The sequence below is a fragment of the Heterodontus francisci genome, chromosome 26 (assembly GCF_036365525.1).
Source record: "Heterodontus francisci isolate sHetFra1 chromosome 26, sHetFra1.hap1, whole genome shotgun sequence".
Classification (NCBI taxonomy): Eukaryota; Metazoa; Chordata; class Chondrichthyes; order Heterodontiformes; family Heterodontidae; genus Heterodontus; species Heterodontus francisci.
The window spans coordinates 61,573,337-61,600,288 of NC_090396.1; the positions used below are offsets into that span (position 1 = coordinate 61,573,337).

Consider the following 26,952-nt stretch of genomic DNA (forward strand, 5'->3'; position numbering starts at 1 on the left):
GCATTGTCAGCAAATACAGCCAAAGATGAAAGACTTCAGTTACGTGGAGAAACTAGGGTTGTTCTTTTTAGAGCAGAGAAGCTGAAGGGGAGATTTTATAGAGGGGTTCAAAATCATGAAAAATTTGAAATAAGGAGAAACTTTTTCCATTGGGAGCAAGGTTGATAACCAGAGGACGCAGATTTAAGGTAATTGGCAAAAGAACCGTGGGTGGCATGAGGTGAAGAGAATTTACGCAGTGAGTTATGATGATCTGGAATGCAGTGCCTGAAAGGGTGGTGGGAGCAGTTTCAGTAATACATTCAAAGGGAATTGGATAAGTACTTGAAGTGGAAAAAAATTACAAAACTATAGGGAAAGAGCAGAGGAGTGGAGCTAATTGGGATATCTCACAAAGAACTAGCACAGGCAGGATGGGTTGAATGGCCTCCTCCTGTGCTATATCAGTCAATTCTAAAACTCTACTCCTCCTCCCCCCCCCCCCCCCCCCCCCGACCTTCTGTCCCAATACCCCCCACTCAAATTTGGCCTGTGCCTTATGTCTCAGCTAGGTGGTTAGTGCTCGTTATCTGCTGTACTCACAGTTTCAGAGGTTAACACATCCGAATCGTCAGTGAAAAATGTTTTTATATGCAAGTAATGGGCTTACCACTGGCAGTAAAAAATAATTCTAGTGTTATCTATTGTCCACAAGCAGTGAACACATATTGAAAATCTGAGTTATGGTTGTCTAAATCTCTTCAGGGTTTGCTGTAGGCTTTTCTCAGACTTCACTCTACTCTTCAGTGCTAGGTCAGTAATTTCGAACTGATTTAAGATCGGTTTTGAATTCTCTGGAGTACAGCTGCATTTTATCACTCAAAACGATACCCACGAGGACTTTCACTTACCACTCATACTTCAGGTTTATATCTTGTGCCATGCAAGCTATTAATAACTACCAGTGTTCATTGAAAAAGTAATGACCATCTTCAACAAGAGACAAATTAATCACTAAAATAAAAGCAAAATACTGCGGATGCTGGAAATCTGAAATAAAAACAAGAAATGCTGGAAATACTCAGCAGGTCTGGCAGCATCTGTGGAGAGAGAAGCAGAGTTAACGTTTCAGGTCTGTGACCCTTCTTCAGAACTAGCAAATATTAGAAATGGAAAAGGTTATAAGCAAGTAAAGTGGGGGTGGGGCAAGAGATAACAAAGGAAGCGTAAATAGGACAAGGTCACAGAATAGCTGACCAGAAGGTCGTGGAGCAAAGGCAAACAATATGTTAATGGTGTGTTGAAAGACAAAGCATTAGTACAGATAGGGTATTAACAGACTGAAAATTGAACAGCCACAAGTACAAACATGAAAAAAAAACAGTGGGTAAGAAAACTGAACAAACTAAGATGAAATAAAATAAAATAAACACAAAAAGATAGATTTAAAAAAAGGAAAAAGAAAAAAATAACTGAAAATAAAAGTAAAATGGAGCCCGTCATGCTCTGAAATTATTGAACTCAATGTTCAGTCCAGCAGGCTATAGTGTGCCTAATCGGTAAATGGGATGCTGTTCCTCGAGCTTGCGTTGATGTTCACTGGAACACTGCAGCAATCCCAGGCCAGAGATGTGAGCATGAGAGCAGGGGGGAGTGTTGAAATGGCAAGCAACCGGAAACTTGGGGTCCTGCTTGCGGACTGGATGGAGGTGTTCCACAAAGCAGCCACCCAGTCTGCGTTTGGTCTCCCCAACGTAGAGGAGACCACATTGTGAGCAGCGAATACAGTATACTAAATTGAAAGAAGTACAAGTAAATTGCTGCTTCACCTGAAAGGAGTGTTTGGGGCCTGGGATAGTGAGGAGAGAGGAGGTAAATGGGCAGGTATTACACCTGCTGCGATTGCAGGGGAAGGTGCCATGGGAAGGGGACGAGGTGGTGGGGGTAATGGAACAGTGGACCAAGGTGTCACGGAGGGAACGATCCCTTCGGAATGCTGACAGGGGAAGGGAGGGGAAGATGCGTTTGGTAGTGGCATCACGCTGGAAATGGCGGAAGATGATCCTTTGGATATGGAGGCTGATGGGGTGGAAAGTGAGGACAAGGGGAACCCTGTCGTGGTTCTGGGAGGGAGGGGAAGGGGTGAGGGTAGAGGTGCGGGAAATGGGCCAGACACGGTTGAGGGCCCTGTCAACCACAGTGGGGGGGGAATCTTCGGTTGAGGAAAAAGGAAGACGTATCAGAAGCGCTGTCATGGAAGGTAGCATCATCAGAGCAGATACGTCGGAGACAGAGAAACTGGGAGAATGGAATAGAGTCCTTACAGGAGGTAGGGTGTGAAGAAGTGTAGTCGAGGTAGCTGTGGGAGTCAGTGGGCTTATAATGAATATTAGTAGACAGCCTATCACCAGAGATGGAGATAGAGAAGTCGAGAAAGGGAAGGGAACTGTCGGAGATGGACCGTGTAAAGGTGAGAGAAGGTGGAAATTAGAAGCAAAGGTGATAAAGTTTTCCAGTTCGGGGCGGGAGCAGGAAACGGCACCGATACAGTCATCAATGTACCGGAAAAAGAGTTAGGGGAGGGGGCCTGAGTAGGACTGGAACAAGGAATCTTCGACATATCCCACAAAAAGACAGGACCCATGCGAGTACCCATTGCAACACCTTTTACTTGAAGGAAGTGAGTGGAGTTGAAGGAGAAGTTGTTCAATGTGAGAACAAGTTCAGCCAGGCGGAGGAGGGTGGTGGTGGATGGGGACTGGTTGGGCCTCTGTTCAAGGAAGAAGCGGAGAGCCCTCAAACCGTCCTGGTGGGGGATGGAGCTGTAGAGAGATTGGACGTCCGTAGTGAAGAGGAGGCAGTTGGGGCCAGGAAACTGGAAATTGTCAAAATGACGTAGGGCGTCAGAAGAGTCACAGATGTAGGTGGGAAGAGACTGGACCAGAGGAGAAAAGATAGAGTCTAGATAGGAAGAAATAAGTTCAGTGGGGCAGGAACAGGCTGACACAATGGGTCTGCTGGGACAGTCCTGTTTGTGGATTTCGGGAAGGAGGTAGAAGCGGGCTGTCCGGGCTTGTGGGACTATGAGGTTGGAAGCTGTAGAGGGAAGACCTCCCGAGGGGATGAGGTCAGTGACAGTCCTGTGGACAGTAGCTTGATGTTCGGTGGTGGGGTCATGGTCCAGAGGGAGGTAGGAAGAAGTGTCTGAGAGTTTGCACTGAGCCTCTGCAAGGTAGAGGTCGGTACGCCATACACAACAGCACCACCCTTGTCTGCAGGTTTGATGACCATGTTGGGGTTAGACCTGCGAGAACGGAGTGCCTCAAGTTCAGAGGGGGACAGGTTAGAGTGAGTGAGGGGGACAGAGAAATTGAGATGACCAATGTTGCGCCGACAGTTTTCAATGAAAAGATCAAGACAAATTAATCATCTCCCCTTGACATTCAATGGCATTACCTATGACTGAATCACCCACTTTCAACATCCTGGAGGTTACCATTGACTGAAAACAGAAACTGAACTGGACCAGCCACATAAATACTGTGGCTACAAGAGCAGGTCAGAGGCTGGGAATTCTGTGGCGAGTAACTCACCTCCTGATTCCCCAAAGCCTGTTTGTGGGACAAGGCACAAATCAGGAGTTTGATGGAATACTCTCCACTTGCCTGGATGGGTGCAGCTCCAAAAACACTCGAGGCTTGACACCAGGACAAAACAGCCTGCTTGATTGGCACCTCATCCACAAATATTCACTCCCTCCATCGCCGACGCACAGTGACAACAGTGTGTACCATCTACAAGATGCACTGCAGCAACTCACCAAGGCTCTTTTGACAGCACCTTCCAAACTCACGACCTCACCTTCCAAATTTGCGACCTCTACCACCTAGAAGGGCAAGGGCAGGAGACACATGGGAACACCACCACCTGCAAGTTCCCCTCCAAGCCACGTGCCATCCTGATGGAACTATATCGCCATTCCTTAACTGTTGCTCGGTCAAAATCCTGGAACTCCCTTCCTAACAGCACTGTGGGAGTACCCGCACCCGATGAACTGCAGCAGTTCAAGAAGGCAGCTCAACTCCACCTTCTCAAGGGCAATTCGGGATCATCAACAAATGCTGGCCTTGCCAGTGACGCCCACATCCCGTGAAAGACTTTTGAAAAAAAGGTGCCCAAGGTTCTTCATTGAGGCAGAAAGATAAAAAAGTGACACTAATCCCAAGTAGGAGAAATTAGGAAAGATGGCCAGAAACTTGCTCAAAGGTGTGAGTTTTAAGGAGGGCCTTAAAGGATGAGAGAGAGGTGGAGGGGTCGAATCAGGAAATTAATGAGTGGGGTAAATTAAAAGCAAAATACTGCGGATGCTGGAAATCTGAAACAAAAACAAGAAATGCTGGATTCACTCAGCAGGTCTGGCAGCATCTGTGGAAAGAGAAGCAGAGTTAACGTTTCGGGTCAGTGACCCTTCTTCGGAACTGACAAATATTAGAAAAGTCACAGATTATAAACAAGTGAGGTGGGGGTTGGGCAAGAGATAACAAAGGAGAAGGTGCAGATTGGACCAGGCCACATAGCTGACCAAAAGGTCACGGAGCAAAGGCAAACAATATGTTAATGGTGTGTTGAAAGACAAAGCATTAGTACAGATTAAGTGTAAATATACTGAATATTGAACATCAGCAAGTGCAAACCTGAAGAAAAACAACCTGAAAAAAACAGTGGGTAAGCAAACTGAACAAACTAAGATGAAATGAAATAAATGCAAAAAAAGATTGTAAAAAATGTAAAAAGGAATGCAAAAAAAATTAATGAGTGGGGACTGTGCAGCTCAAGGCATGTCTGATAATGGTGAGGTGAAGGAAAAACAGCCAGAGAGGGATGAACAGCTTAAGTGGGGGGGTGCAGGGGTTACGGAGGAATGTAGGGAGGTGTAGGTAGGGATTTAAACATGAGGATGAGAATTTTAAATTTGTGGCGTTGAGTAACTGAGGACCAACATCAGAGAGTAAGGACAGGGGTAATACCAGTGAGACTTGGTGCAGGACAGGATATGGGCAGCAGGTTTTTGGATTAGCTGAAGTTTACAGATGGTGGAGGACAGGAGGCTGGCTAGGAGAGCACTGGAGTAATCGAGTCTGAAGGTGATAGAAGCTTGGATGAAGGTTTCCGTGACAAATAAACTAAGGGGTGGAGATAGGCAATAATACAGAGGTGGAAGTAGGAGATCCTTGTGATGAGGAGAGTATGGAATCAGAAGCTCTGCTTGGGATCTGAGCTAAGCTTATAACCACATATTCTATCTTTCGTAAAGACTGCTTGCTTCCAACTCCATAACATCGCCCATTTCCACACATACCTCAGCCCATCTGCCACTGATACCCTTATCCATACATTTGTCACACCTAGATTCGATTATTCCCATACTCTCCAGGGCAGCCTCCCATCCTCCAGCCGTCAGCTTATCCGAATCTCTGCTACGCATGTTCTATCCCTCACCAAATCCCGTTCACTATCACCCCTGTCAAGACCTGAAATTTAATACTCATCAGTGAGTTTGAATCCCTTTGTCACTTTGCCTTTCTAAATTTTTGCAACCTCCTCTAGTCATACAATCCCCTCCAAAACTCTCTGTTTCTCTGACACTGGCCTCTTTCTTCACTCTCACCCCCCACTTTATTTATTCCACTATTGATGATTATGCCCTTAGCCACCTTGGCCCCATGCTCTAGAATTTCTTCCTTAACATTCTCTGCCTCTCCGTCTCCCTCTCCCCCTGGAGACAAGTGAAAATGCCAGTTTCTGAGCCGATCTGAGCAAAAACAAATGCTTTGGCCCACAGATGGTGGAAGCATGTTGGGTAGCGGAGTGGGAAGAATAGTGAGATAAAATCCATCCCATAGAAACAAATCTTTCATTGGTCATTTGGGGAACACCAATAAGGACTGTCAGAATGACCTGTAAATCAGCCATCCCACTCTGCCAGCTAAATAAAAAAACACTAGCAGTCTGGTGTGCAACAGCAGGAGGCTCTCAAAGGGGGAGAAGAAAGAATGGCCTTAAAGATACAATTGGGGGAAAATATAATGCAAGCTATTCCTAATGTGGAATTCTATTATTTTAAGAATGTGTTTGTCTTCTCTCCTCCTCCCATTTTGTCTTGGAAGTGTGGAGGGACGATGTGATATTGTTTTGGCAAAAATAATCTACTAAGAGTTTTAAGAAAACTTTTCAGGAAGTAATACTGCTTGTTTGGTGTAGTGCTTATCTAATACTTCGAAATGATCCACAGAGTAGCATGTGCCTTGCAGGCTAGCCCTGAAACATTCCATTATCTTAACTTGTATTTTCTAGGTAACGCCATTCGAGTGTAGATCTAATCAAGATTGCACTAGATAATGTGTTCGCCTTGAATAGACCAATGTGACCTTTGAAACAGTAGCATGAATGCTGGAGGAGAACATTTTGTCTCTTGTTCTATTCACATATTTCAAAAAAAGCCCTTCCCAACTCATCCTTAAACTTACCAGCCTCAGTAACTGTACATGGTCCTGGAAGAACAAAAATGAATACAAGATTTTTTTTTTTTCCCACTCTAACAGAAGTACCTCCGCTGTAGTTGGTTTCTATGGGGGCCAATAATCCTCCAATAACTCTTCTATTTGTCCATCTTCACAACTGACCATTGGCTATGAATGTTAGCCAGTTATTTGGCCATGGGATACATCACCTGTAAACCTGATCCTGTCCTCACCTACACGCTTCCACTTTCTGCCATCATCCCCACCAGTACAAGCAAATGGCATGTTGGCCTTTATTGCAAGGGCATTGGAATACAGGAATAAAGAAGTCTTACTAAAATTGTACAGGGCTTTGGTGAGACTGCAGCTGGAATGCTGTGCAGTTTTGGTCTCCACATTTAAGAAAGGATATACTTGCACTGGAGGCGGTGCAGCGAAGATTTACCAAATTGATCCTTGGGATGAGGGGGCGTCCTAATATGAGAGGCTGAGTAAATTGGGCCTATATTCTCTGGAGTTTAGAAGAATGAGATGTGATCTCATTGCGACATACAAGATTCTGAAAGGGCTTGATAGGGTAGAAGCTGAGAAATTGTTTTTGCTGGTCAGGGAATCTAGAATGTGGGGACACAGTCTCAGGATAAGGGCCGATCATTCAGGACTGAGATGAGGAGAAATTACTACACTCAAAGGGTTGGGAATCTTTGGAATTCTCTACCCCAGAGGGTTGTGGATGCTCCATCATTGAATATATTTAAGGCTGGGATAGATTTTTGGTCTCGCTGGGAATCAAGGGATATGGGGAGTGGGCAGGAAAGTGGTATTGAAGCCCAAGGTGAGCTATGATCGTATTGAATGGCGGAGCAGGCTCAGTGGGCCATATGGTCTACTTCTGATCCTATTTCTTGTGTCATTGAAGATCAGCTAAGTCATCACAGACCCAGGGCATGACCCTGGGATCATCTGGCCCTAATGGCTGAGCACCATATTAACATGCATTTATCCATTGAAACATCAGATGGAGTCAATATAATGTACTTGTCCGACAGGTCTCTGATTTTTTGCAATAATACATTCAGAAAGCTTTGCAATGAGGGTGACTGTCTCTTTAAAAACGTTGCACAATAATTCTGAAAAAAAACAATGTGGGCAATCCAAAAATTGCAAGCATGTTGGCCTCTTGGATGGAATGCCCAAGGTCAATCCTGCACCACTCCCTTATTACATAAACACATTTGATGCTTGTGGGTTTCCACCAGGGGCTGAATTTACACCTCTCAGATGGATTCTGTAGGAAAGGGAGAGTTGCAGGAGTGGGGGTGTGGGGGGTGGGGGAGGCGAGTGTTATCTTCATTGCTTCACTGGTATTTACCTGATGACAGGTCAGCAAGTCGTTCCAATGATGGGGCTGTGCAGAAGTCCACAGCTGGACCATTTCACTTTCTCAACTGAATTGTGGATCCAGGGCCTTTAACACAGAGCAAAAGAACGTGTACAAAGAAAACGGAAACTTTTCTACTCTCAGTGCTGCTAATGACTCTTTAAAAGATCATCACACATTTAACTATTGTAAAAAGAATATAATGTGAGTTAAAAAATGGATATCTATTGTGGGCTGAGTGACATTCCTGACTTGTGGCTCAGCTATTATTTGGTTCTTTGAAGTCCCATTCTCACAGGGAACAAATGACAGGACAACAATCTTAACAATGTATGAGACCTCTGATTACTTCTGGTAAACTGTAGCACTGTCGGATAACAAGAAACTGGCCAGCTGGTTGAGGCAGTGAATTGCAAATTTGTATCATCCTGAAAGATCCTGTGCGCCGTCAGTTGTTCCTTAATCAGGCGTGCTGTAATTGATATCATTGCCTCTGGATTAGGGAGGGGGATATTGGCCAAGATTCCTGGTCCCAGTCACTATCCACAAACCCCTGTTAGAAATGGATATAGAAAGAACAAAGTGTAAGGACGTGATTCTTTTGTAGTTGAATAGCCTGCAAACACTCACTATTAAAGAACACAAATAATAGCTACTGAGGCAAGAGCAAAATCCCTACTTGTAGAAGCATATATAGCAAGCAGTAAGGGCCTTCAGGAGAGAAGGTTGGGTGGGAGGTGCTGGGTGGATTGGATGGTGGCAGATTCCACAACTGGGCGTCAGCAGTTACTTCCATTGATAGTTTGAACTGCTTTAGAACCAATGGATTCAAAAGTATAGATATTGCAGGAAGGACTTCAGTGCAATAAAATAAACACATATTGTGAACTCTAGTGCAGTACTGATGGGCTGCGGCACTGTTGGAGGTGCCATCTTTCTGATGAAATGTTACATCAGAACTGTCTGCCTCTTCAGGCGGATGTAAATATCCAAGGTGCGATTTGAAGAAGATCAAGGTAGTTATCCAAGTGTCCTGGTTAACACTTATTCCTCAAACAATACCACTAAACACATTATCTGGTCATTTATCTGATTGCTGTTTGTGGGAGCTTGCTGTGTACAAATTGGCTGCTGCGTTTCCTGTATTACAATGGTTACTCCACTTCAAAAGTACTGAATTGTCTGTGCAGTGCTTTGGAACATCCTGAGGATACCCCAAATGTATTTTTTCTTGATTGGAAACCTGGCACCGTTAATAGCTTAATAATACTTAATAGCTGTGTGCTTTAATGACCTGCTGGATGTTAAGCTTTGGCAGTGACTCCAGTGTGGTGAATGATCTACCGCCACTTTGACTTTGTCTGCTCCTTCTGCATTAAGCTGCGTGGGTGTCAGTGATACTGAGAGCATATTCTCAATATCTGGAGCAGAGAGGCTGGGGGCATCTGCAGCTTCGCTTGTTTTCAGAAACCCTTGTTGGTATCAGAACTACCAATTGGTTTGTGAGAAAACATCAGACACTTTTAACTCCGCATGTGTTCTGGGACCCTATTTTGGGACAATGACTGCTCTCTCGCATTTACACTATCACGCAATATTGCTGTACGCTACAAATCAGGAGTCATTTTCTTCACTGATAACACTTAACCTGGCAGCACACTCGTAAACCCCCCATGTTTGTGGGTCTCTGATATTTTTGGCAACTTAAACCTCAATTCATTTATTCTTGGGTGTGCAGCCAGTGGCCGGATTTCCCCTCCCTAGCCCAGTGGAAGGGAGAACTCTTGCCACCACTAGGTACTATAGACCAGGAGTCAATTGCAGGACTCTTTCCTATTATACTGATCAACTATTCACTTTAATCAACTGATCAGTTTCTTGTTATCTGACAGGGCTACAGTAATAGTAAGTAACATAGTAACATTAGTTACAAGGAGTAGGCCATTCAGTCCCTTGGGCCTACTCCACCATTCAATGAAACCATGGCTGATCTGCACCTCAACTCCAATTTTCCACCTTTGCTTCATATCCCTTAACTAACAAAAATCTATCAACCCAGGTCCTGAAGAGCTGCTATTGTCCCACAGTCTTTTGGAGGAAAGAGTTCCAAATTTCCACAACCCTTTGTGTAAAAAAGTGCTTTCTCATTTTGCTCCTGAATGGTCTAGCTCTAATTTAAGGCTGCGTTTGCTGACAACGCTACCACTAGGTGGCACTGCAGTGGCATGTGCAAATGCAGCATGTGCCACTAAAACGTCACAGTCTGTGACTTCAGGCAGCTGCCAGGACTAAAGATGGCGCTGCTCAAATAATCACATAAAGGCAACCTAACCTAAACACATGGCAGCACACAATGGCAGGAGGGAGAGAGAGAGCGAGTGGGCCGGGGACCGGGGTGGGCGGGGGGCGGGGGAGTGGAGCGCAGCGGGCCGGGGGTGGGGGGAGAGAGCGGAGCGAGCCGGGGAGGCGGGGGGAGCGGAGCGGGCTGGGGAGGCAGGGGAGCGGAGCGGGCCGGGGAGTGCAGCGAGGGGAGGGGGGGAGCGGAGCGGAGCAGCCAGAGAGAGCAGTGAGGTGGGGGAGCGGAGCAGCCGAAAGAGCGGAGCGGCTGGAGAGAGCAGCGAGGAGGGGAGCAGAGAGGGCCGGGGAGAGCAGTGAGGGGGGCGAGCGGAGCGGGCCGGGGAGAGCAGTGAGGTGGGGGAGCGGAGCGGGCCGGGGAGATCAGAGTAGCCGGAGAGAGCAGCGAGGGGGGGGGAGCGGAGCAGCCGAAAGAGCGGAGCGGCCAGAGAGAGCAGCGAGGAGGGGAGCAGAGCGGGCCGGGGAGAGCAGTGAGGTGGGGGAGCGGAGCGGGCCGGGGAGAGCAGCGAGGAGGGGAGCAGAGCGGGCCGGGGAGAGCAGAGTAGCCGGAGAGAGCAGCGAGGGGGGGGGAGCGGAGCGGCCGTAAGAGCGGAGCGGCCGGAGAGAGCAGCGAGGGGGGGAGCAGAGAGGGCTGGACAGGGGAGAGCAGCGAGGGGGGGAGCGGAGCGGGCTGGGGAAAGTGGAGTAGCCGGAGAGAGCAGCGAGGGGGGGGAGCGGAGCGGCCGAAAGAGCGGAGCGGCCAGAGAGAGCAGCGAGGAGGGGAGCAGAGCGGGCCGGGGAGAGCAGCGAGGGGGGGGAGTGGAGCGGCCGGAGAGAGCAGCGAGGGGGGGAGCAGAGAGGGCTGGACCGGGGAGAGCAGCGAGAGGGGGAGCGGAGTAGCCGGAGAGAGCAGTGAGGGGGAGGAGCGGAGCGGCCGAAAAAAGGTAGTAGGAGTCTGGAACTCTCTTCCCCCAAAAAGCCATTGAGGAAAATTTTAAAACCCTATAGGTTTGCTCTGCTCTGTGCAAGATGCAACAGGAAACAAAGTATTCGATATTCTTATTACTGCTGTACTGTCAATGACTCCCCACTGTTTGCCAATGACTACACTCCTATTATGTAAAAATGCTTCCAGGTAACTGCCTATTTCTCTTGGCGTTCATCAGGCTGATTCATGCAGGCTCTGACAAGTTTGCATTAGCTTGCATGAAATATCCCATAATTTCAAGTCAGCCCACCGTTTTTCTGCTGTTGTCTCCAGTTCTGCAGATGTGGGATCTTGCTTCAAGTTGATTGGAGTCATATTTTTCGACTACTTATAACGATTTATTGCCACAATCTTGGTGAACTAGCAATGAATTGTAGATCTGGTTGATGAAAGAGACCTTGTTGAAATGGATCATTTGCTAAGAGCCCATTTCTGAGGATTTGCATTTGAATTTAGCAATTGCATTATGTGTATTTTTTTTTTATTCGTTCTTGGGATATGGGCATTGCTGGCGAGGCCGGCATTTATTGCCCATCCCGAATTGCCCTTGAGAAGGTGATATTGAGCTGCCTTCTTGAACTGCTGCAGTCCAAGTGGTGCAGGTCCGTCAACAGTGCTGTTAGGGAGGCGTTCCAGGATTTTGACCCAGTGACAGTGAAGGAACGGCGATATAGTTCCAAGTCAGGATGGTGCGTTACTTGGAGGGGAACTTGTAGGTGGTGGTGTTCCCATGCGTCTGCTGCCCTTCTCCTTCTAAATGTTAGAGGTCGCGGCTTTGGAAGGAGACTTGGTGGGATTCTGCAGTGCATCTGCACCAGTGGTGGAGGAATTGAATGTTTCAGCTGGTGGGGGGGGGGGGGGGTGCCAATCAAGTGGGCTGCTTTGTCCTGGATGGTGTTGAGCTTCTTGAGTGTTGTTGGAGCTGCACCCATCCAGGCAAGTGGAGAGTATTGCATCACACTCCTGACTTGTGCCTTGTAGATGGTGGACAGGCTTTGGGGAGTCAGGAGGTGAGCTACGCACCTCAGAATTCCCAGCCTCTGACCTGCTCTCGTAGCCACAATATTTAGATAGCTGGTGCAGTTAAGTTTCTGGTCAATGGTAACCCTCCCAGGATGTTGATGGTGGGGAATTCACTGATGGTAATGCCATTAAAGGTCACGGGGAGATGGTTAGATTCTTTCATACGAACATAGGCATTAGGAGCAGGAGTAGGCCACTCGGCCCCTCTAGCCTGCTGTGCCATTCAATAAGATCATGACTGATCTGATTCTAACCTCAACTCCATGTTCCCGCCTGCCCCCCCCAAGAGCCTTTCACCCCTTGCTTATCAAAAATCTATCTACCTCTGCGTTAAAAAATATTCAAAGACTCTGCTTCCACTGCCTTTTGAGGAAGAGAATTCCAAAGACTCACGAGCCTCTGAGAGAAACAATTTCTCCTCATCTCTGTCTTAAATAGACGACCCTTTATTTTTAAACAGTGATCCCTAGTTCTAGATTCTCCCACAAGAGGAAATATCCTTTCCACATCCATTCTGTCAAGACCCCTCAGGATCTTGTATGTTTGAATCAAGTCACCTCTAACTCTTCTAAACTCCAGCAAACAATTGCACATTTTTCCATATTATACTCCATTTGCCAGATCTTTGCCCACTGACTTAACCTATCTGTATCCCTTTGTAGCCTCCTTATGTCCTCTTCACAACTTACTTTTCTACCTATCTTTGTGTCATCAGCAAAATTAGCAACCATACCCTCGGTCCTTTCAAGGCATTTATATAAATTGTAAAATGTTGAGATCCCAGCACTGATCCCTGTGGCACACCACTCATTACATCTTGCCAACCAGAAAGTGACTCATTTAAGCCTACTCTCTGTTTCCTGTTAGCTAGCCAATCTTCTATCCATGCCAATATGCTACCCCCTACACCATGAGCTTTTATTTCCTGCAGTAACCTTTGATGTGGCACCTTATCAAATGCCTTCTGGAAATCTAAGTACAATACATCCACCGGTTCCCCTTTATCCACAGCATATGTTACTTCTTCAAAGCACTCGAATAAATTGGTTAAACATGATTTCCCTTTCGCAAAATTATGTTGACTCTGCCTGATTATCTTGAATTTTTCGAAGTGCCCTCCTATAACATCTTTAATAATAGCTTCTAACATTTTCCCTAAGATAGATGTTAAGCTAACTGACCTGTAGTTTCCTGCTTTCTTTCTACCTCCCTTCTTAAATAACAAAGTTACATTGGCAATTTTCCAATCTAATGGAACCTTGCCCGAATCTAGAAATTTTGGAAAATCAAAACCAACATGCCAACTCTCTCACTAGCTACTTCTTTTAAAATCCTAGATGAAGTCCATCAGGACCCGGGGACTTGTTAGCCCGCAGCTCCAACAATTTGTTCAGTACCACTTCCCTGGTGATTGTCATTTTCTTGAGTTCCTCCTTCCCTTCCATTTCGTGATTTACAGCTATTTCTGGGATGTTTCTTGTATCCTCAATAGTGAAGACTGATGCAAAATACCTGTTCAGTTCACCTGCCATCTCCGTATTTGCCATTATTAATTCCCCAGACTCACTTTCTCTAGGACCAACGCTCACTTTTTTAACTTTTCTTTTTTAAATATCTATATAAACTCTTATTATCTGTATTTATTTTTCTCGCCACGTTTCTCTTATACTCCAATTTTTCCCTCCTTATTAATCTTTTACTCATTTTTTGTGCAAATATATGCATTTTCTTTAAGTTTGATACGCTCTTTAACTTTTTTCGTTAACCTGGATGGTGGATCCTCCCCTTGGAGATTTCCTTTCTTGTTGGAATGTATCTATTCTGTGTATTCTGAAATATCCCCTTAAAGGTCTGCCACTGCATCCCTATTAACCTATCCCTTAACCTACTTTGCCAGTTCACTTTTGCTAGCTCTGCTTTCATGCCCTCAAAATTGCCCTTATTTAAGTCTTGTTGGAGATGGTCTTTACCTGGCACTTGTGTGGCGCAAATCCCACTTGCCACTTATCAGTCCAAACCTGATTGTTGTTCAGGTCTTGCTGCATGCAGGCATGGGCTACTTCAGAGTTGTGAATGATACTGAACACTGTGCAATCATCAGCGAAGATCCCTACTTCTGATCTTATGTTGGAGGGAAGGTCATTGATGAAGCAGCTGAAGATGGTTGGGCTTAGGACACTATTCTGAGGAACTCCTGCAGCGATGTCCTGGGGCTTAGATGATTGGCCTCCAACAATGACAACTGTCTTCCTTTGTGCTAGGTATGACTCCAACCAGCAGAGAATTTTCACCCGATTCCCATTGACTTCAATTTTACTCGGGCTCCTTGATGCCACACTCAGTCTTGATATCAGTGGCAGTCACTCCCACCTCCCCTCATGAATGCAGCTCTTTTGTCCATGTTTGGACCAAGGCTGTTATGAGGTTTGGAGCTCAGGGGCCCTGGCAGAGCCGAAACTGAGTATCGATGAGCAGATTGTTGCTGAATAAGTGCCACTTGATAGCACTGTCAACAACACCTTCCATCACTTTGCTGATGATCGAGAGTAGACTGATGGGGTGATAATTAGCCAGATTGGATTTGTCCTGCTTTTTATGGATGGGACATACCTGGGCAATTTTCCAGATTGTCAGATAGTTCCCAGTGTTGTAGCTATACTGAAACAGTTTGAATAAGGGCATGGCTAGTTCTGGAACACAAGTCTTCAGTACTATTGCCAGAGTGCTGTCAGGGCTTAAAACCTTTGCAGTATCCAGTCCCTTCAGCTGTTTCTTGACAACATGTGGAATGAATTGAATTGGCTGAAGACTGGCAACTATGATGCTGGGGACCTCAGGAGGAGGCTGAGATGAATCATCCACTTGGCACTTCTGGCTAAAGATGATTGCAAATGCTTCAGCCTTGTCTTTTGTACTGACATCCTGGGCTAATCCATCATGTAGAAGAGGATTTTTTTGGAGCCTCCTCCTCTCTTTAAGTTATTTGATTGTCCTCCACCATTCACGACTGGATGTGGCAGGACTGTAGAGCTTTGATCTGATCTGCTGGTTGTGGGATCGCTTATCTTTGTCCATCACATGCTATTTCCACTGTTTGGCATACATATAGTCCTGCTTCACCAGGTTGGCACCTCATTTTTAGGTATGCCTGGTGCTGCTCTTGGCGTGCTCTCTTACACCCTCCATTGAACCAGGGTTGATCCCCTGGCTTGATGGTAATGGTAAAGTGGGGGATATGCCACCCTTGAGGTTACAGATTATGGTTGAATACAATTCTGCTGCTGCTGATGCCCCACAATGCCTCATGGATGCCCAGTTTTGAGCTGCTAGATCTGTTCCAAGTCTATTTCATTTAGCACTGTGGTGGTGCTACATAACAAGATGGAGAGTTTCCTCAGTGTGAAGACGGGGCTTCATCTCTACAAGGACTGTGCGGTGGTCACTCCTACCAATACCATCATGGACAGGTGCATTTGTAACAGGTAGATTTGTGAGGACGAGGTCAAGTAGTGTTTTTTCTCATGTTGGTTCTCTCACCATCTGCCGCTGGCCCAGTCTGGCAGATATGTCCTTCAGGACTTAGCCAGCTCGGTCAGTACTGATGCTAGCAAGCCACTCTTGGTGATGGCTATTTAAGTCCCCCATCCAGAGTACATTCGGTACCCTTGCTACCCTCAGTGCTTCTTCCAAGTAGTGTTCAACAAGGAGAAGTACTGATTCATCAGCTGAGGGAGGGCAGTAGCTGGTAATCAGCATGAGGTTTCCTTGCCATGTTTAATCTGATGCCGTGAGACTATGTGGGGTCCAGAGTCAGTGTTGAGGACTCCCAGAGCGATTCGTCCTGCCTGTAAATCACTGTGCTGCCACCTTTTGTCGGTCTGCCCTGCTGGTGGGACAGAACATTCCCAGGGATGGTGATAGAGTCTAGGACATTGGCTGTAAGGTATGATTCATTGAGTATGACTCTGCCAGGCTGTTGCTTGACTAGTCTGTAGGAGACCTCTCCCAATTTTGGCACAAGCCCCCAGATGTTAGGAAGGAAGACTTTGCAATGTCAACTGGCCAGGGTGTGTCTTTGTTGTTTCTGGTGACTAGGTCGACGCCGGGTGATCCATCGGGTTTTATTCTTATTTGACTTTCCTGTAGCGGTTTGATACAACTGAGTGGCTTACCAGGCCATTTCAGAGGCCAGTTAAGAGTCCACCACATTGCTGTGGGTCTGGAGTCGCATGTAGCCCAGTCCACGTAAGGATGGCAGATTTCTGTCCCTGAAGGACATTAGTGAACCACTGTCAACCAACCAGGAATGAACTGAATGTAATTTTTCAGGGGAAAAGAGTTGATTTTTCAGAAACTATGATGTGGTGACTGTCTTCTGATCATAATCTATATTATTATTATTATTTTTATGCTCATACTACATCTACAAATGAATGGTTCACACACAAAATAATCCAAAGATAATTCTTCGAGAGTCCCTCCACTTCAGAACATCCTTTTATTTTTAGGGATATATGTTCAGTCATTAGTTTTGTTTGAGGGGCAATTGGTCCTGATTTTATTTTTATTCCTCTTCTGGTGTTTCTGCTGATTCTTTCTGAACCCTAGTTCTGCCAATTTTGTAGAGTTAATGTTTAATAAATTCGGCTTTTGCCAATGTTGGTGAATATTCGGAATTAGGATCTGAACGTACCAAATCTTGTGGGTGATTTTAATTTCTCCGCTACTGCTCAAATTAATACAATCTGTTATTTTCATGGTTGATTTAGTGTAAAGAAAACACCAAAGTGAATACCACATGGATAATTAGAAAGGAAAGGGGGCTGAAAGATTACTATCTAAACCATAGGGTGTCTGAGTAATTGAACATGATTTCAGTTGTGCTTTTAAGACATCTTTGAACCACCTCACCTTTTCAGCGAGTGAAAACCACATGAACAAGGGTTCCTGGACAGTCAGACATTACCAATCCTTGTAGAATCTTTGTGGTGTTATTGGTTCGATGACTTAGACCTGACTGTCTCAGCATTTAAGCACAGCGTTGAGAGTACACCTTAATATTCTACATTGATTTGATATGTGCCAGTGACCTTTTGACTGCATATCCCAGGTAACAAGCCTTGTTCTAATAAGGCCTGTTACTGATGAGTATGATGCAAATAGTATTTGACCATGGTTTAAGGGACTTGTTTAATTGTTTGTTGTTAAATCCACCCCGAGAATTTTTTTTGACAAGTCTTGAGTTCTTTAACTTTTTAATTATCTAATAGCAGGAATATATTTGATTCAATTTTCTAAGCTAAAACAAGCTTTATAAAGGATTATGAAAACAAATAAAGCTGGAGAGCCGCAGCTAGTCAGTCAACCTAATTGTTCATAATAGGCAGAGGATATTGTGCTTTTTGTTCAGACACAGACATAGTCCAGGACCTTGATAAGCTCATCTTCCTGTAGCACAGTGAGGCAGGCATCTTTGTAAACTGGATAAACAGCCAAAGTCACATCCATCTTCACGTTGCTTGTGGATGATCTGGAGTGACACATATGCACATATACAGAAGCAAAATACTGAGGATGCTAAAAATCTGAAATAAAGCCAGAAAATGTTGAAATACTCAGCAGCATCTCTGGAGAGAGAGACAGAGTTAACTCTTCAGGTCATTGAACTTTCGTCTAACATGTCTCCACATATAGTGGCAGCCCTGGTGGAGTTGCAAGAATGTGACTCAACTTTTCATCTAAAAGTGTATATTTTTTAAGTCATGGTATTGCAGTTCCTGATTTTTCTCTCATTCACGATGCCTAAGGCAGGAACCTCTTCAATATTGAAGAAAATCCTATCTTGCCATTGCTGTGGATGTAAACTGAGCCCAGTTGTCTTGTGTAAGATGCCAGCCCATACCACACTACAGTAAATTGTTTAAACAGCCCGTAGTATTTTGAAACAATAGATAACATCTGTTCAGCAGTACTTTGTATTAAGTACATACAGAGAATGCCATGTAGAGTTAATCACCCTGACCTTCTGGTACAGTGACTCATTAAGGGGCTGAAGGCATGGCCTGCCAGGAAGGAGAAATCCTGTTTCTCTTAATTTGTGGGAAAGAGATGTGAACTATCCTTCCCAGCAAGTATTACACACTTTTGCAAACTTGCTGGAAGTACAATGAGTAAAACAGCACATTTCGTCACTCGTAAAATAAATGCTCCAGGAGTGGTTCCTCCAATGTCCTGATGTATTCACCATCTGTTTTTTAAAAAAAAAATCCTGCATCTGCCCATCAGTCCACTGAAAGCAGTGCCATGTGTGGGGCATTTAGAGCTGAGACTCAGCAAAGAAATACCACTGTTTCATAATCTACGTTTAAAGTGCCATTCTTTTTGGGTTACACCTTCAAACAAAATGTAAATCACACCTGCATACGGTTCCCACTCTCAGGTGTTTTCCTCACATCATCCAACCAGGTGACATCTGATCACATGACACTTGTCTGCAGTTTGAACAAAATACCAGGAACAAGGAAACCTAAAAATAAGTCAAGGGGAGGAATTCAGTGTACTTAATATATGTTTAAGAAAAATGGTAGTGGAGAAAATAATGACACTTAAGAGAAGCAACCCTCCAGGACTTGGTGGTTCCCACCCCAGAAAATTCAAAGAAGTAAGTGAGGAAATTACAGAAGTATTAGGCATGCTTTGCCAAAGTTCTCTAGATTGAGGAATTGAGCCCTTTGCTTGAAAAATTGAAAATGTCACTCCACTATTTAAGAAGGGAAAGTGAGAGAAAGCAGTTAACTACAGACCCATCTGTTTAACATTAGTTGCGAGAAGGAATCTACCATCAGAGACAGAGTCACTGAGGAGGGACTAGCATGGTGGATGGGGAAATGTCTATGGATGTTGCCTACATGTACTTCTGGAAGGCATTTTATAAAGTTCTCCAAAGCAATTATTAGGAAAAGTGAAAGTCCATGGAATTGGAGATGACCTTGCGACATAAGCTAGTAATTGGTTAGGATGCAGACGACAGATACAGAAAAGGTGGGATATAAGAAGTACGTTCCCCAGGAATTTGTACTGGGCCCTCCACTTTTCACCAGATATGTAACTGACTTGGCTGAAGGAATAAAGATTTATATATCCAAGTTTCCAGGAGCGAAATCAGGAAGCATTTTTTCATTCAAAGGGTAGTGGAAGTCTGGAATTCTCTCCTACCAAAAGGCTTTGGATGCTGGATCAATTAAATTTTCAGGAGTGAGATCAATATGTCTTTATTAGGTATCACAGGATATGGATCAAGGTGGATCAATGGAGCTAAGGTACATATCAGCCACTGTCTAATTGAATGGTGGAACATGCTCGAGGGGCTGAGTGGCCTCCTCCTGTTCCTATAAGGACTTCCAGAAGGCATTTTATAAAGGTTCCCCAGAGACTGTTGATGCTGGGGGGAGGTTGGTGAGGGGAGGTTCAATTGAAATTTTTAAGACTGAGATCCTGGTGTAACATTGGAAAGAGAATTATGAAAGTACTTCAAGGGAAAAACTTACACAGCTATGGGGAAAGAGCAGGGGAGTGGGATTAATTGGATACCTAGAGCAGCTGCAATGCAATTTAGAATGCTGCAACAATGAGTAAGAAAATAGGTGTCATTAGTTAACATTTGTAGGTGATGTGTAAATACAGTGCCTGCCAAGGGAGTGGTTCACGTATTCCTCTTGTTCAAAGAGTAAAGGATTGCGGACATGATTCAGTAAATTGTACAACTTTTAGTCTGGCATCTAAAGTGTGAGAAATCAACTGTTGAAATTTTCCAGGACCTTTTCAGTGGTTTGCCTGAAGGTGATGGAAGCATTAGAGAGGTCATGCCAGAGTCAAACCCAACCCTGTTGTAAAAACAGAAAATACTGGAAATGTTCAGCATATCAGTCTGCATTTTTGGAGAGAACAGCTGAGCTAATATTTGGGTGTGGACCCTTTGACAAAATGCAGAGTGGTATTCAGTGTTCCTATAACCACTTCTCTCCTGCTTTATGGATACCTCCCTCTCCACCACACACTGCCACATGCATACTCTGTACCTCAGCAGCACTGATTCTCAAATGCTCCATCCTCAACTTCACCCCCTCTGTACCACCACCTCAAGAAATTCCAAGCTCAACATAATTCTGAGCGACCTTTGCCTCCATGCCTACTTTCTTGGGCGGGAGGCTTCCTCCTACACATCTGACCCTTTCTCCTACCTTCACTCTTTCCTCCGCCCCAGCCGATTCATGTGGACCCCTCCCTCTGGGCCCCTGCACTTTTTCTGTTTATCAAGAACTGCCAGCGTGATATTGGTCATGCCAGTTTATTCATTTCCCTCTCTCATTTGAATCTGTCTTCCTCTGAAGGGAGCACTCTTCTCTGAGATTCAATTCCTGTAAGCCATTCACTTCTCAACCAGTCTCCATCCACCAGCACCCTCCTCTGCGTGGCTGAATTTGTCCTCACATAGAACAGCTTTTCCTTTAACTCTGTTTATATTCTCCAGATAAAAGGTGTCACTATGGGAACCTGCATGGGTCCAATGTCTGTCTTTTTGTATTGAACATTCTTTGTTCTAATCCTACTCCCTGACTTATTTTTCCATTACCATGATCACTTTGTTGGTGCTACTTCCTGCCTTGTGTAGATCAATTCTGTAAACGACGAGATCTCCCTAGTTAATCTGACTTATTGATTGACTGAGGAACCAGGATACAGGAGAGAACTCCATTTTTTGAATACTGCTATGAGGAGCTCTTTTCACATCTTGCTACATCACCAAAACAGACAAAGCTTTCACCTACAGGAAAGCATCTCCAACAGTCCGGAACTCCCTGAGTACCAAACTGGATTGTTAGTTTTCTTTGGGCTGGATCCTGCTGGAAAAATAATGGCATGTTTATTAGGCGTGCCGTTATTAATGTGAAAATCAGGGATTAAGAGACACGCCTTGAGTTATGAATCTCCAGAACTTGCTGTTCGATTTACACAATTCCACCATTTGATGCGCACAAACAGCATTTGGCTTTTAGCATGCCTGTTATTTTTACGAACTTGTGGAATTTTCACATTTTTTGCCATTAAGCTCACTGCAGAATGTTAAGTCTGGTAATTAAAAGCATAACTATCCTTTTAGGGTGACAATTGTTAATGCAATGCCAATCAACCTCTCTGGTACAGAAAGGGAACAATTTAATGTTTTCAGTCTCATTCCTTCATGTAGTAAGTTGTTGCTGGAGATGTTGAAAATGCCAAATTTTAAATGTAAATTTTTTTGTTACTTTTTCTTTGTCTTTTTTTTCTCCCAATCCAATCTTTCTTTCCATCTCTTTTATTTCTCTTTCTATGTTTGATTTGACTCTAACACACCCTCCTTCTCTGTCTTTCCTCTATTTCTTCTCTTAGTCCTTAAATCTCAATGGTTGAGGAGATTTACAGTTGGTCATGCCATTCACTGAGGTCCTAGATGCCCCGTTGCCTTTGCCACGCTCTTATCAGCTCGCACTTCCAACAAGTTATGGCTGAAGAGTGAGAAAAGAGTCTAACTAACAGCATATGTCACAAACTACCTCACTCCCCGAGGTCTAGCCCTTTGAGTTCAGACTCTTGGTATTGGGCTACAGCCCATAACTTGCAACAGCAAAATAAGAAGATGCCATCAGCTGTGCTAAGCTTGCTTCTAGGCTTGATTATTGCATAGAATATGGCAGTTTCTAGAAGTCGGGCTGTGTCCGCAGTTCTTCTTGCTACACACATAACGGCTTAAAGAAAGTAAGAAATTTGAGGCCAAGAAGAAGAAAAATAATCAGAAAAATGAATGAATTAAATCAATGATCAGGGGCTTTGTAACAATTCTCAATTCAATGAAATTGATGGTCTAGATCACGGAGTTTAACAGCAGAAACAAAATACAGTTGCTTTCTCCCCACAGAACTTCAGAGACGAGCTGCTAAGCTGTTTGGGATGGAGGATGCCTTGTTTGTACCCACTGGAACAATGGGGAACCTAATTTCAGGTCAGTGTAACAGCGACAAGATAGCACATCATAGCTTTTAAACATACGTCTAATCATAATGACCTAGTGCAATCAACAGTGCAATGCTGGTGTCAGCTGTGGCTCAGGGGTAGCCCTCGCACCTCTGAGTCAAAAGGTTGTGGGTTTTAAGTCTCACTGCAGAGACTTGAGCACATAATCTAGGCCAACACTCCCAGGGCAGTACTGAGAAAGTGCTGCACTGTTGGAGGTACTTTCGGATGATACATTGAACCAAGGTCCCATCTGCTCTCTCAGGTGGACGTAAAAGATCCCATGGCACTATTTGGAAGAAGAGCAGGGACGTTTCCACTGATGCTGTCTCTGGTCAATATTTATCTGTCACCCAACATCACTAAAATAGATTTTCTGATCTTTATCACATTGCTGTTTGTGGAAGCATGCTGCACGCAAATTGGCTGCTTCATTTCCTATATTACAACAGTGACTACACTTCAAAGGTGGAGCACTTTGGGACACCGTGAGGTTGTAAAAGGAGCTATGTAAATGCAAATCTTTCTTTCTGGTACCATTGTGTGTGTTGTCTTCCGCCACATTTCAATTTCTAATTGGAATTCTGCAGGTGCAGTCCTATTCATACAGTGGGTATCCAAGTACAATCCTGTATTAATGTTCTGATGAAGGGTCACTGACCTGAAACGTTAACTCTGCTTCTCTATCCACAAATACTGCCAGACCCTGCTAAGTATTTCCAGCATTTCTTGTTTTTATTCCTGTATTAAGTTGACTGTGTTGTGTACCACTCAGAGATAGCCTCCAATTAGAAAGGATATCTGTCATCCAAGTAGGGGAATGTGGTTGGGAGGGTGGTTGAGGAGATCATTTTATTCATGGTGTGAAGTGGAGCCAGTAGATGAGAGAACATTGTGGCGGAGGTAGTTGGGGTGGTTGGCATTTTTCCTCCCTTTTCGATTGCGTTGGTCAGTTTATGATGGGGGCCTGCTGCCTGACTTGGAGAAAGCTTACTTTACTCCTGATTAGTCTATTATCCGTTAAGATTTGCAAATTTCCCTCAGGTAATTTGTCCACATGTTTGTTAGGGTCTGTATTCCACTGTCTTAATGGGATGTGCCTTTTCACTATATTAAAAACAATTTTGGAAAGGCTGTACTCATCGGTTGCAGGCCCACAGGCCTATCTTGACCGGCAGATTCTCCCACAGCGGGTACAAGTGAAGGTGTTGTCGCTGCTGAGGGCAGTTGGATCTATCCTTCTGCTCCTTTTCTCTTTCATGTTGGTTCTTCCCTCAGTCTCAAAGGTGTCTGTAGCACTCCTGATGTAGCATCTCCAGGCATCACGGTCTATGGCCTGCGCTTCCCATTGGCGATGGTCGATGTGGCACACAGAGAGGGAGTCCTTGAAACGTTTGCATGGGGCCCCTCTGTTCCTTCTACACATGGTCAGCTCTCCATACAACACAATCTTGGGCAGGCGACTGTCATCCATCCGGGCAACGTGACCTGCCCAACACAGTTGGCTGTGCAGGAGGATGGCTTCGATGCTGGTGATATTGGCTGTTTCCAGGACTTCAATGTTTGAGATGCAGTCCTGCCAGCGGATCTTGAGGAAGCTGCGGAGGCAGCACTGATGGAAGCGTTCTAGAAGGCGTACATGACAGTGGTATAGGACCCATGACTCGCCATATAGAAGGCTGGTGAGGACTATGGCGTTGTACACCTTTGCGTTTGGTCTGTGCTCTGAGGCTGTGGTTGCTCCACACTTGTTTGTAGAGTCTGCTGAATGTACTGTTTGCTTTTGAGAGCCCATTGGCCAGTTCCTTATCTATGGTGGCATCAAACGAGATGACACTCCCCAAATAAGTAAATTGCTTGATGACATTCAGCTCAGTTCCCTCGATGGCAATGCTTGGTGGTCTATATTCTTCTTGGGGTGCAGGCTGATACAGGACTTCAGTTTTCTTTAATCTGATTTTTAGTCTGAAGGGTTGTGCAGCCTCAGAAAAATGTGGTGTTATACGTTGCAGGTCTGACTGACTGTGGGCCAGGAGAACACAGTCATTGGTGAAAAGAAGTTCACGGATGAGTTTTTTCTGGTGTGTTTGTGTGAGCCTGAAGATGCCTGAGGTTGATAAGGCCTTCATCAGTCTGGAAGCACACGTAAACTCCCTCCTTAAGGTCTTGCGTTGCCTGCTGCAGCATCATGCTGAAAAAGATGGTGAATAAGGTTGGGGCTAGCACACATCCCTGCTTCACACCATTGGAGATTCGGAAGGGACTTGAGAGGTCGCTGTTTTGCTTGACTTGTCCATACTGATTTTCCTGAAAATTGTCATAAAACAATTTTAACCTACAAATTACAAGAAGGACCATGTTTCTCACCAACAGTTATTTGATCTGCATGAAATGCTAGTTTCTGTCCCTAGCACACAGCAGTATTTAATATGTTGCATAAGCTGTTCACTGTCTTCATATTGTCTCCAAGATGCCAAAGACTCCCAAGAGGGAAGATTTTGCACCGAGCTCTGCATGTCACAAAGTCCTAACCCGGTTTACAAAGAATGCATTTGCTATTTTGCAGAATGGGAATCTTTCATCCCATCCTCTCCCCTTGACATTTAACATTGTTTTATTAAAACAGAAGTTGGGATTATGACTGCATCCAGTATAGATTAGGTAGTTGATGTAAGGACCCCATCCTGATGATAGCTAGGTGGATATTACTAGATCAGAGAGTTTCTTCTCACTTTTTTCCATCTAATCCAAGGCTCAAGCAATCCTCACATGAAGACTTTCCACACCTAGACAGGTGTTCCACTCAATTGTTTTAAAGTAATTTTGGATTCTGTTCCGGTATGTTGTCATAATCAAAACAGGCAATATCCCTGTGATTGGTGCAGAATGGAGCAAGGGAACGCATCCATCTGCCTAATGACACTTTTCCTGATAATAGGAACCTGGGTACTGCCTGTGCGGAGTTTGCAAGTTCTCCCTGTGACCGCGTGGGTTTTCGTCAGGTGTTCCAGTTTCCTCCCACAGCCAAAGACTTGCAGGTTGATAGGTAAATTGGCCATTGTAAATTGCCCCTAGTGTAGGTAGGTGATAGGGAACATGTGATTACTGCAGGGTTAGTATAAATGGATGGTTGTTGGTCGGCACAGACTCGGTGGGCCAAAGGGCCTGTTTCAGTGCTGTATCTCTAAATAAAAAAAATAAAATAAAAGGTCAGTAGAGACCACTGTAGTTCATCTGGTCAGTCCCAAAATGAGAAAAGTATCACAGAGTTCTTTGTCACTTATCCCCTTCGGGGTATTTTCTCTCTCATAAACCTTTTCAGTTTCCTTTTGACTTTGCCAGCATTATACACCTCCATTGTCCCTGTGTGTAGTCTGACCCATATCATTACCACACCATGTGTAAAACAGTTAAATCTATAATCCCTGTCCTCCTTCCCTCTCTGTCCTTGGTCTCTACCCCAAACAACTCAAATGCGCAGTGGCGTAGTGGTATTGTCACGAGACCATTAACCCAGAGACCCAGGGTATTGCTCTGGGGACATGGGTTCGAATCCCACCACAGCAGAAGGTGGAATTTGAATTCAATTAATCTGGAAATAAAAAGCTAGTCTAATGATGGCCATGAAACCATTGTCAATTGTTGTAAAAACCCATTTGGTTCACCCATTTGGTTCACTAATGTCTATTAGGGAAGGAAATCTGCTGTCCTTACCTGGTCTGGCCTGCATGTGACTCCAGACCCACATCAATGTGGTTGACTCTTAAATGCCCTCTGACTTGGCCTAGCAAGCCACTCAGTTGTACCTAACCGCTACGAAGCTAATAAGGAATGAAACCGGATGGACCACCTGGCATCAACCTAGGCACCGGAAGTGACGATGGCAAACCCAGCCCTGTCGACCCTGCAAAGTCCTCCTTACTAACATCTGGGGGCTTGTGCCAAAGTTGGGAGACCTGTCCCACAGACTAGTCAAGCAACAGCCTGACATAGTCATACTCACCAAATCATACCTTACAGCCAATGTCCCAGATACTGCCCTTACCATCCTCGGGTCTATCCTGTCCCACAGAGGTGGCAGCACAGTGGTAGTCAGTCGGGAGGGAGTTGCCCTCGGAGTCCTCAACTTCGACTCCTGACCCCATGAGGTCTCATGGCATCAGGTCAAATATGGGCAAGGAAACCTCCTGCTGATTACTGCCTATCATGCCCCCCCCCCCCACCCCCGACCCCTCCTCAGCTGATGAATCAGTACTGCTCCATGTTGAACAGCACTTGGAAGAAGCACTGAGGCTGGCAAGAGCGCAGAATGTACTCTGGGTGGGGGACTTCAATGTCCATCACCAGGAGTGGCTCTGTAGCACCTTTACTGACTGAGCTGGCGGAGTCCTAAAGGACATAGCTGCTAGACTGGGTCTGCGGCAGGTGGTGAGGGAACCAACAAGAGGGAACAATATATTTGACCTCTTCCTCACCAATCTGCCTGCCACAGATGCATCTGTCCATGACAGTATTGGTAGGAGTGACCACCGCACAGTCGTTGTGGAGACAAAGTCCCGCCTTCACATTGAGGATACCCTCCATCATGTTGTGTGGCACTATCACCGTGCTTAAATGGGATAGAATCCAGACAGATCTAGCAATGCAAAACTGGGCATCCATTAGGCGCTGTGGCC

At 45.1% G+C, this 26,952-nt stretch overlaps 1 protein-coding gene across 7 annotated transcripts in view; it reads left to right on the top strand.

Moving 5' to 3' along the window:
• Positions 1–26,952, top strand: part of tha1 (threonine aldolase 1) — a 111,675-nt gene that overhangs the window by 28,686 nt on the left and 56,037 nt on the right. For 6 of the 7 annotated variants that reach the window (XM_068058362.1, XM_068058363.1, XM_068058361.1 and 3 more), the window contains one exon: positions 22,182–22,265. The exons of the other annotated variant lie outside the window; for it this stretch is intronic. In XM_068058362.1, the coding sequence (XP_067914463.1) occupies positions 22,182–22,265 (84 nt within the window). The remainder of the gene's footprint in view (positions 1–22,181; positions 22,266–26,952) is intronic. 7 annotated transcript variants of the gene reach the window in all.